At 30.4% G+C, this 12,502-nt stretch overlaps 1 protein-coding gene across 1 annotated transcript; it reads left to right on the top strand.

Moving 5' to 3' along the window:
* Nucleotides 1-2,907: 2,907 nt before the first annotated feature.
* LOC108475679 (uncharacterized) lies at nucleotides 2,908-3,570 on the top strand. Its single transcript, XM_017777665.2, has one exon. It carries the CDS (start codon nucleotides 2,908-2,910, stop codon nucleotides 3,568-3,570), a length of 663 nt encoding a protein of 220 aa, XP_017633154.1.
* Nucleotides 3,571-12,502: the final 8,932 nt, after the last annotated feature.

Below are 12,502 nucleotides of genomic sequence, written 5' to 3'. Positions count from 1 at the left end.
TTTTTAATATGGGCAGACCAAGTCAAGCTCGAGTTTTAACATTTTAATCTAGGCTGAACTTGGGCAAAAATTTTAAGCCCATTTTTAAGCAAAAATGTGTGTACCTGTTACATTTTGCTCCCCAAATCTATTATTTATTCCTGATCCCTTTGAAGCAATTACTTTGCTCATTTTTCAGGGGCAACTTGAATATAACATATTTTTTTTAAAAAATAGACAATGTTATTAATATTTAGGAAGCCATATCATTTTCTATTTTTTATTTTTTAACACAAAAATTCAAATTGTAAACATTAGATACACATATTTACGGTTTAATCCATATGTTCTAAATATATTCTACATAAAATTCATGTTACTATTATCCAACTCAAATACTAAACTACTTAAAAAAATCCAATTAATAATATTTTTAAAAATTTTATTAAAATATTATAAAATTTCAAATATATAATAATTTGGAGACATATCATGCAATTAACCCTAAAAGGTTTTTTTTTTTTTGTTTGTTGTTGCCCTTATCTATCTTACTTATGCTTCTTCTTTATTAAGCCTTTACAAGTAAGAAAAGTACTGAAAGATTTATATTTTAGTTATATCCTTAATACATAATTTACAAATAATTTATTATTTTAAATTTATGAATAAATAGCATAAATTTTTTTCCTTTTAGGCTAGAAAAGAACATGGATTTATGGTGGAAAGGTGTTGAAATGGATAAACCCTAAAATAAAGGAGCAAATGGAGCCCAGAGATCAATGCTATTCTCTCTTTCCCCTAAAACCCCAATCATTTTTTAAATTCGTCCTCCAAGTGGGGATTTATTTATTTATTTATTTATTTTAATAATAATGGGCAACTAATAATATTTTATTGTTAAAAAATTGAATTTACAATCTAAGAATAATTTCCTGTTTGATTAACTGTCCTTTATGCTTTACTCAAATGTCATGAGAATAAGGTATTATTATAAATTTAGGTCTCGATGTTTATAATTTTTTGTCAATTTATCACATAAGTTTTTTTAATAGAAATACCAAATAAAATAAGTCTTCGTATAATTCGATATTATCTTTGACGAGCCGAAGGTTTCATAGAGCAACAGGAGTTGAGGGAGTTGGCCCCTCATAATTAATTTTTTTAAATTATATATAATTTAATATAATAATAAAATTACACTTTATCCCTAATATTTGTTTATTTTTAACCCATTCTAAAACAACTTTCAAACTTCCCCGTATACTCTAATGCATTATTTCAGGCTTATTGATACAACCGATATCGAAACAATACCGACTACTATAAAATCACCCCAAACCCTAACGCAACCACAGTAAACAAAGGTTAAAAAAGGAAAATAAAAAAAGTAGAGCTTACGTGGCAAAGGCTTAGTGAGGAAGGAATTGGTGTTGGAATCTTATTTTATGGTGCGATATCCATGTATTTGAATACCACGTGGCTAACTTTTTTTTTTCAATGAGAAATAATGAAGAAAATAAATTTTATTAAATATTATACAATTTTATTTAATATATATTATAACAGAAATAAAGTACTACTTGGCGGTTATTTGGTTACTGTCCTTTCACTAATTATTTTTCTTAAATAATATTAATTTATATTAATATCGAATGATTTGATTCTTAAAATATATTTATTTTTTATTTTGGTATTTAAGTTTTTGTCACGATTTGATAATTAAAGTATACTCAAACTTTCAATTCGGTACTTCAAATATTCTTCTATTATATTTTTAGTCCAATTTTAATAAATGTTAAAAAATTCTTATAACCAATCACAAAGTGTTATGTGTCATCTTTTCGTAAAAATATAAATATTTTCTTTTATTAAATGTATATACATATTAAAAATATAAAAATATATATGAAAATTCAGAAACATATATAATCTAGAAAAAACATAAAAACTATTAAAATATATGTGAAAAGAAATTAGTTGAAATAAATAATATTATTAAAAAATGTAAAAAAACTGTAATTTAAGAAAAGGTTTAAAATTATTTTTTATTTTTATAACATTTTTCAATGAATTTTTAAAATATATTTTATAAATTTATAATTTTTTACATTTTAATCAATATAATATATAATACTGAAAAATAAAAAAGATACATGACATGTTCTAATAGAGCCATATGGCCAGTTAATGGAGGTCAACAATCGATTAATGCTAGTCAACAATTGGTCAAAGTCAAAAGTATTTTTAATATTTAAACATTTGATTTATAATTTTCTAATTGTTTAATTTAAATTTAATATTTTTATTTTAAATAAGATTAATTATCATGTGATGTAATTGTCATGTGATGCTCTTTCATTGGCTAAAATTGACTTGCAATTTTTGTAACATCCTTTAACATAGAGAAAATTGTGAATTAAGTCATATCAAATTAAAAGATAAATATTTAACTTAATAAATAAATTTTAAAATTGTATGTATATATTTGGTGTAATTATATATATAAAAAATAATCTTACGTGAGAATTGTGTTTGACGGTAAAATTGAGATGTTCAAGAGATATTTTCAGATTTATTCTAAAGTTAGATCTATATAAAATTATCTAAATTAAGTAAAAATAAAAAAAAAGATAAAACTAACATAATTTTCAAAGAAATATTAAATTGAAGGAATATAAAGTTTTTCTTTTTAAAAAAGGAATATAAAAACATTAAAATAAAAAGTTGATATTCCTTTTATCCTCAATTCTATTTATAACACTCCTTCACATTTCAAGCAAGTACCCTTAATATTCCTAAGCCATCGAACAAAACAGCAGATTAAAATCTTATAATCCATATATCCTCACTTCTCTTTTGTTGTAAACCCAGAAAATTCAAAGAAAACCCAGTTTTTCCATCGATTTATTTGCTTTTTTACTGTAAATTATGGATGCATTTGATATTAAATCGGAGAAGAAAAATGCGATGTTGAAGCATCGTCAGTTATACAACACAGCAAATTTGCTGAGATTCGTCGAGGTTTTTGTTCTTCTCGTGGTGATCTCCCGGTTTACTACAACTCATCTCCCGGTCGCCGTCAAAAACTCAGGCGAGTATTTCCGTGGGTTATCGGTCACTCTCGTGAGTCCTCGTTTCGTTTTCGTTGTCGGTAACATCATCATCATCACTCTCTTCGTAAAAGCCGGAAAGTTTTCGTCTCACGATTCGACGAAAACCGACCTTTACGAAAAGTTTGTCGAGAAAAGCCACGCGACCCATCCGTACGTAACCGAGAAGAAAAGGGTAGTGGTGGCCGAAGAGAAAAGGATAGTTCGTCTCGACGTGCATGGTCCAAAGAATTTACGTAGGACGCAATCGGAGAACATGAAGAAGACGAAAAGCGATAAACATTGCAGCCAGCTTCGGAGGCTGGGGTCCGAAAAGTACGTTAAATGCTGCGGTTCGGAAGAGAAATCGACGATGAGATCATGTGCCGAAGACGGAATGAGTAACGAGCAGTTTCGGAACACGGTTGAGGCTTTCATTGCTAGGCAAAAGAAGCTACTAAGGGAAGAAGAGTACTCGGTGACTTGGAAAGATTTAGAGTGAATAAATAAAGTAAAAGTTCTTTTTTCTCATAAATTTGTATGATTTTGTATGTTCATATGTACATGGTTTAATCAACATATGATTTTCTACTTTGACTAAAATTGCCCTCTATTCGCACTGTCTACTCAAACTCTCATTTTATTTGTCTTTTATAATTAATTTTTTTCATTAAATAACTTTGAACATCATGAATTTACAAACAAAAATTCAAACAATTTTTTTTCGATCTCCAACATTGATCGTCAGATTGACTTGGATCTAAGGTATGATTAAAACTCGCTAGCTGAATTTTTTTCTAAATAATAACCCAAATGACTTAAATAAAAACTTTTTAAAAGTTCAATGACCTAAATGCAAATTTTTGAATACTTCAATAGTTATTTTGTAATTTTTTGAAGTTAAGTGATTAAAACGTAAATTTACTAATAGTTTAATGACCTTAAATGTAGTTTACCATATCCAAAACTATTCTAATTTTTCTCCAAATATATTCATACTATTAGTATAATTGTGGTTTGTAACGCTTGATGTTGGTTATAGTTGATTCAAATATGTATTCTTTATAATTGTAATTATAGTTGCAAGTTAAAAAAGTCAAAATTTTCTATTAATCTCTGTACTTTATGTAAATTGTGAATTTAGTCATTGTATTTTATTAAATTCTACTATTAATATAGTATTATATTTTTAGATGGAAGATATTTGGGGTGAAAACGAGATTTTTTGAAGATAAGAATAATTTTACAACTGTGTTACCCACTAAAAAGTCTAAGTATATGCTGATAATGTCATCATGGTTTGGGAATGTATTCCAAATTTTTGTTCTTTGAAAATTGTATCCTTTTCCCAATACAGAAAATGGAATCTTAAGTAAGTAGTAGTGATGCCTCATGACCTTTCTATGTAAATTGGGGAGTTAATTTAGATCATAACAAAATAAGTTTTTTTTTAAAATTTGTCACAAGAATTTGATTTAATTCGATTTCATATATAAGCTGTTCTTATTTACTGTTTAAATTTTTTAAAATCAAATAATTATGGGATAGAATGAGATGATTTAGAGTTTGGGTTACTTCAGACTTAGATAATTTCGAATTATTTATTCAAATGATTTTAGATTTCGATTATTGATTCCTTATGATAAAATCGAATTGAATTAAAATTAATTGAAACCCAAATTTACAACTCGAAATTGCAACCCCTTTTTAGGAAAAACTTGAAAAAGAGTTAATTATATTAAACACCCCAAACTATAATCCATATTTTAAATTGGTTTTCAAATTTTAATAATATTTTAATTACATCCCTAAATTATTAAAGTTATATCAATTAGGTCCTTTCATTATTAAAATTGTTAATTTAACTATAAATGACATGTCAAATTTTAGGTGATATAATTTAAAAGTAAAAAAAATTAAAGAAAAGTAAAACATTGCCACATAAGTTTTAACAGTAAAAACTAAAATTATAGTAAAACTGAAAAAAAAAGATTGTGAGCGATAAAGCGTAATAGCTTCGAAAACCTCAAAACCAATAATTTTACTACATCTACTTTTATTATATTAATTTTTCTTTAAAATTTTCATTTTAAATTACACCGCATAAAATATGACGTATCATTTTACTTTTACTATATTAATTTTAATGATTTTAGTAATGAAATGACTTAATTGATATAATCTGGATAATTTAGATATATAATTAGAATATTTTGAAGTTTAGGGGCTAATTTAAAATAAAAGTAACAATTTGAGGATGTAAAAGAAGAAAGAAACAAAGGTAGACAGCTGGGTTTAACTCACTCGAGTGTTGGGTTTAGGCATAAATTCGAAGTCCCAACAATGATTTTTTTTTCCTTTTCATTTTTTAGTTTATGGGATTTGGATAACAACCATATTGTTGTCTCCCCCAACTTGGAGAATTAGAATCTGAGCAACATGCAGACAAGTTTCAGCTTTCTGTTGGCTTACATCTATGGGATTTTTTTTTATATATAACAAGCTTCATAAAAAGTGGAGTTCACAAAAGAATCAACACTACTGGTATCAGTTCATAGGCCCACTACTAGAGAAAAAGTTCGGAGGTTGAATAGACCAGGACTCGAATCCTAGAGTCGAAGCCATCCATACCATCTGCATACATGTTGATCACACACAGAGAGGAAACACGAGGAGCGTCACGAGCACAGTTATGATATAAAAGTACATATTCACCTTAATTAGAAGCAAAGATCAGTGATGTAAACGAGTGAGAGAAGAATCAAGCCTAGAGATAAAGAACTTGACCTCATGATCTAAATAACCCACTGTCACGTAGAGATTCTTGGTCCAAACCTACACCACTAATCGAAACTTCAACCTTAAATTTTGAACTTTAAAAGGCTCATTTGAGGGGCTGGCTGGCCGATGAAGGCCGCAACATTAGAAGGAGAGGAAACAACTGGCAACACCCATTCAAAAGAAAAAGAAGGGACAAAAGAATGGAGGGTGTTGGTAAGGTGGGGCCGAAAAAAGTGGTGGTGAGAGGTGGCGAGGTCGATCAGGCAAGGGGATTACTTAAAAAAGAAAGTTTTTTTTGTTATAATTTTCTTCAAATTTCAAAGGTAAGTTTATTATTTTGTTTTTCATATTATATTTAATCTTGAGTTTTTACATTTTTTATACAATATCGGGCTGAAGAATAAGAGTAGCATAGTTTGAACTTATGTCAAACAGGTGTCTGTGAAGAACTCGATTGTTGTATTATTTTATCATTATTAACATTATATCTTAAACACAAATTGGGTTGTTAAACTTAGTTGTTGAGAAAGAAAAAAAAAGTGTTTTGGTTGGTTAGTTTAAATATGAAATGATAGCACTTGGGAAAGAAAGAGGTAGTAAATTGGTTGGATCGAGAATAGGTAAATCATTTCGTAGCATAAAATTAGATGCAGAGTAAATTGTTGTGAACTGATAATAAAAAGTTAGAAATTGAGACAAAAAAATTGATGGTTAAATCGATTGAATTGATTTATAATTTTTTAATATTTTTCTATTTTTTTATTATTGTTTTTTATATTTAATTTGAATTGATTGAATTGAGAATTAATGGCCTAACCAATTCAATTCAACCACCAAACTAATTTTTATAAGATTGATTAAGCCTTTTTATTTGTTTATTTTTTATTTTTAGGGTCGAAGAAAATAAAGAAAAAGTATCTAATACCACAACATGACAAAAAACTTTGGTTGTTAAAATCTTTTGTTAATTCTACAACCTAGCTATTAATTTAGGTGTTAAATATAACTTTGGATATGACAGATCATATTTAAAATATATGGATGAAGTTGTAAATACATATGTCCTTATCACACGGAAAGGTTGCGTCGTAAGAGAGGGGGTGGCGGGGGGCAAGTAAGGGTTTTGGCTCTCAAAAAATGATGAACTTATAGTTTGGTCCATCTAAAAATTATAAAATTTTAAGTTAATATAATGGTAAAATTGTAATTTGACCTTAAGAATCTATAATTCAATTTTAGCTGTGGAAAATAAAATAAAATAAAGAACACACAAATTTTACATGGAAACCCTTTCGGGAAAAAACCATGGGCAGAAGAGAAGAAAATTCACTATGTCGAAAATTTTAATCAATACAAAAGGAATAGACTATGTCTATTTATAAGTTTGTAAAGCCATATTCTAGTAGGATTGAAACACCTTATCCTAATTAATATAAAATAGATGGAATTTAATAAGGTTTAAAAAACCTTATTTTAAAATAAAATAAAAGAAGTCTAGTTCTATATGGATTTTATTTTTATTTTATTTTCCATCGTATTTTATTTAAATAAGAATTCGAGTCACTTAATTTTAACAATCTCTACCTTGACACAAATTCTCAATGAACAAGTTCTTCATCGCGAACTCTCAATGAACAAGTTCTCCACCTCTTCCATAAAACCCCTTAAGGGTTTAACTTCAACAATGAACACCAACCAAGTTAAGCAATGCCAAACTTGGTTATAGGAAGTGACTTAGTCATCATATCTGCAGGATTTTCATGAGTACTAATTTTGCTCACAATAATATCACCACGAGCAATAATATCACGAACAAAATGATACTAAACATCAATGTGTTTTGTTCTCTCATGAAACATTTGATCTTTTGTAAGGAAGATGGCACTCTGTCTGTCACAAAATACTGTACTGATTTGAAGGTCTTCATTGAGTTCACTAAATAGTCCCTTCAACCAAATAGCTTCTTTACAAGCCTCGATGAATCGCCATGTACTCACTTTCAGTGGTAGACAAAGCGACTGTAGTTTGCAAAGTGGCTTTCCAACTAATTGCACAACCTCCGATTGTAAAGACGTAACCTGTGAGAAATCTTCTTCTATCAAGGTCTCCAGCAAAATCAGTATCAACATACCATATGACTCCATCTTTAGTTCTTCCAAACTGTAAGCAAACATCAATAGTGCCTCGTAAGTATCTTAAAATCCACTGAACTACTTTCCAATGTTCTTTACCGGGATTCACCATGTATCTGTTAACTGCACTGACTGCATATGATAAATCTGGACGTGAACAAACCATAGCATACATGAGAGATCCCACTGCACTAGAGTATGGAACATGTGACATGTACTCTGCATATTGAACCTGCAAATAACTTTCTCATTGTACCCCTTCTGACTTAAGTATAATTTACTTGCTTTTCTATCTCTGAGAATCTCCATACCAAGTATCTTCTTTGCTGGTCCTAAATCTTTCATCTCAAATTCTTCACTTAGTTGGGCTTTGACCTTTCTTATCTCTTCTTTATCTTTTGCTCTTGTACTACTGTCTTGGTGACTATTTCAAACCGTAAAGGGACTTTCTCAGCAAGCAAACATAGTCCTCTTTTTCTGAGACTATAAAACCCTCTAGTTGTTGCATGTAAATATCCTCCTCAAGTTCTCTATGCAGAAATGCAATTTTTACATCTAACTGCTCAAGCTCCAAATCATGCATGGCTACAATACCAAGCAAAGCTCAAATCGAACTATGCTTAACAACTGGAGAGAACACATCTGTGAAGTCCACTCCTGGAATTTGACTGTAACCCTTTGCAACAAGCCTTGCTTTATATCTGGGTTCTTCAACTCCTGGAGTCCCTTCTTTTTTTTTAAACACTCATTTACAACGAACAACCTTTTTACCTTTAGGAAGCTTCACAAGGTCCCATCTTCTGTTTTTGTGGAGTGATTCCATCTCTTCTTGCATAGTAAATATCCACTTTTCTGAGTCTTCACAGCTAACCACCTCAGAATAATTAGATGGCTCTTGATTCGCATCTATATCTTCAGCCACATTTAAAGCATAAGCAACTAGATCAGCCTCGGCATACTTCTTTGGAGGTTTAATTTCTCTTCTAGTTCTGTTTTTGGCGATAGAGTATTGTGGTGAAGAAGCAACTTTATTCTCAATTTTTGTTCTGGCTTGAGGAGTTGACTCTATATTAATCTGATGCTCCACCTGCTTTTATTTTTCTTTATTAGAAGAGTCTTTGAGAGATAAGTTAGATAGCATAGCAGTTTCATCAAAAATAACATCTCTGCTAATCACAGCTTTTCTATTTTCAGGACACCATAATTTATACCCTTTTACACCAGCTTTATAACCAAGAAAAACTCATTTAATGGATCTCGGTTCCAATTTTCCATTATCAACATGAGCATACGCAGGATACCCAAAAATCTTTAAATTAGAATAATTAGCAGGATTACCAGACCATACCTTTTGTGGAGTCTTTTTCTCAATGGCAAAGGATGGAGATCAGTTAATAAAAAAACATACAGTGGAGGCTGCTTCTGCCCAAAATGACTTCGGTAAGTTGGCATTTGACAACATACATCAAACCTTCTCCATAATCGTTCTGTTCATTCATTTTGTAACGCCATTTTTTTGTGGAGTATGACGAACTGTCAAGTGTCTCATGATCCCTTCTGACTTGCACAATCTATTAAACTCATCAGAACAGAACTCTAAGCCATTGTCTGTGCGGAGGTGTTTTATCTGTTTACCCGTCTGTTTTTCAATCATAATTTTCCAAGACTTAAATGCGAAAAACACATCGCTTTTCTGCTTCAGGAAGAACGTCCAAACTTTTCTGGAAAAATCATCAATAAAGGTTAGCGTATAATTAGTTCCACCTCTTAAAGGTACTCTGGATGGCCCCCACAGATCAGAATGAATATACTCCAACGTTCCCTTCGTGTTATGGATTCCTCTAGTGAATCGAACTCTCTTTTGCTTCCCAAAAACACAGTGCTCACAGAAATTTAGTTTGCAAATTCCTTGCCCATCAAGAAGTCCTCTTTTGCTCAATTCTACTATACCATTCTCATTCATATGCCCTAGGTGCATATGCCAAAGTTTAGAAATATCATCATCTGACAAGGAAGAGGAATCGACAACTGCATCACCAGTAACAGTAGAACCCTGCAAAACATATAACTTGACAATCTTTCTCTGCCCTTTCATCACAACAAGGGACCCTTTGAAAATTTTTAAAACCCCACTTTCAGCTGTGTATCTATACCCTTTTGAATCAAGAGTACTCAACGAAATTTAATTTCTTTTCAATTCTGGAACATACCGTACGTCTCTAAGTGTTCTGACAATTCCATCAAACATCTTAACTTTAATTGTTCCAACACCTGTGATTTTACACGAAGCATTATTTCCCATCAAAACAACACCTTTAGACACTGTTTCGTAAGTTGTAAACCAATCCCGATTGGGACTCATGTGGAAGGTGCAGCCTGAATCAAGTATCCACTCCTCGTTTACTTTAGAATCATTGATAGAAACGACTAGAAGTTCACCATCGCTGTAGTCTTCTACAACATCAGCTTCACCAAAATTTTCTGGTTGTTTTCCCTTTTGGTTTGCAGCCTCCCTTTTAATCTTATTTTGTAGCTTATAGCATTCAGATTTAATGTGCCCTTTCTTTTTGCAGAAGTTATAAGTTTTACCTCTGTTTGAAGACTTCGATCTACCCTTAGATTTACCACGAGGATTTCGTTCCTGTGTCCTACCACGATCATCATCAGCATTCCGATCTTGTCTCCCACGAATGAGACCCTCTCCCTGAGAGTCGGGTTTAACCACAAGATGTTTCACCCTATCATACGAGGTTAAAGAATCATAAACCTCATCAACTGTGAGGGACTCACGGCTATATAAAATCGTGTCTCTAAAGGTTGAATAAGACGGGGGCAACGAACAAAGTAGAATCAACCCTAGATCTTCCTTATCATACTGAACCTCCATGGCCTCCAAGTCACCCTTAACCGCATGGACAACTTGGATATAATGAGTCAAAAAAATTATGTCAATAAAATTTAGGAGGACTATAGGAGTGAGTGTTCAATCGAATTGAGTGAAAAAATTTCGAGTTAATCGAGTTAACGAGTCCTATTTTATAAACCTAACTCAATTTGAAAGTTTTTCGAATCAAGTAGAGTGAAATGAAATTTGAGTCGAATCAAGTGAAATTATTTGAGTTAAATTAAAAAAATTAAAAACATGAAATAAAAATATTGTTACAATATGACTAATTTTATGTTAGAGCCCATAAATTTGAAACCATATATATTTGAAAAAATTTTCAAAGCAAAAAAAAAAAGATACTTAAGTATGATAATTTTGAATCATTAGTTAGGTCCCAAAATTATTATTTCAAATTTTTTGGGAATTTTTTAAATATTAAATTTTAAATATATTTTTAGAATTTTATAATTTTTAAAAATATAAATTTTGGAATTTTATAATTATTTTGAATTTTTGAAAACTATTTTGAATTTTTTTGTAATTTTGTTGAGAGAAACCACTTTACTTATTTTCAAAGTTGATAGCAACCAAAAGGATATTTACATCAATATGTTATTCAAATTATTCGAGTTATTCAAATTGTGAAATTCAACTCGACTTGAAACTTCACTCAAGTTATTCTAGTTGACTAGAATAATTTGAATAACTCAATTCGATTAACTCAAAATTCAAATTTTATTTTTATTTTTTCAATTCGAATCAAATTTTGCTCATACTTAGAGGATTATTTCTCTTTTTTTTTAACATCAAATCCAATTTATCCATATTGTAAGTTTTTTTTTTTTTTGCTTTATTCAAACTGCACTGTCGTCAAAGACAAATAGAGCAGCAGCCAAAATTCAAAATTATAGCAAACAATCTTAGAACACAGTCCATCTAAAAAAAACCTGCAATACAACAAAACAAATATTCACCACCAAGCTTTAAACATTTGTGCCCGATTAACACTTGCCATCACCAAGGAGAAAACCATTTCGTTACCATTCTTATCCACCAATGAGAAAACGACAGTTCCAGCTTTTAACATATCATTTTCAATATCTGCAAAAATTGCTTGAAGCGCCCAAGGTCTCATAACCTTGTTAACACACCATGAAAACACCACCAATGAACCTATTTCAATAAATAAAGAATCATTAATCTTCCAATTCATAGCTAAAAAAACTTCTAGCTAGAGCAACCTTCACCGCACCAATCTCAGCCACCTTCGCATCATTTGCTGCTACTTCACTAAAAAATAGGCTTGGTTGAAATAATGATGGTCTGGTTAAGCCTTTACCATCGAGAATACATTAGTTATAGCAAAAAAGTAAAATATAAATTTAATTGAAATTAAATAATAAATTGTAAAATTTATTTAATTAACATATTAAACAATATATTTTTAAGAGAGGTAGACTTCTTTGAGAGAAGTCCATGAAGTATCATCAACTAGAATTCAACGGACTAGTGAGAATGTTACCACTTTAGCTAGTTGAGGAGAGGCCGACTTTGTCCAAATAAGTCTACAAAGTGTGTTCCTCAAGAGCCAGCCTTCCCTCAACAAAAGCTAACACAAGTCGTAGCATTCTCGT

The sequence above is a fragment of the Gossypium arboreum genome, chromosome 3, assembly GCF_025698485.1.
Source record: "Gossypium arboreum isolate Shixiya-1 chromosome 3, ASM2569848v2, whole genome shotgun sequence".
Classification (NCBI taxonomy): Eukaryota; Viridiplantae; Streptophyta; class Magnoliopsida; order Malvales; family Malvaceae; genus Gossypium; species Gossypium arboreum.
The sequence above is the reverse complement of the archived record's forward strand: the minus strand, read 5'-3'. Positions and strand labels throughout refer to the sequence as shown.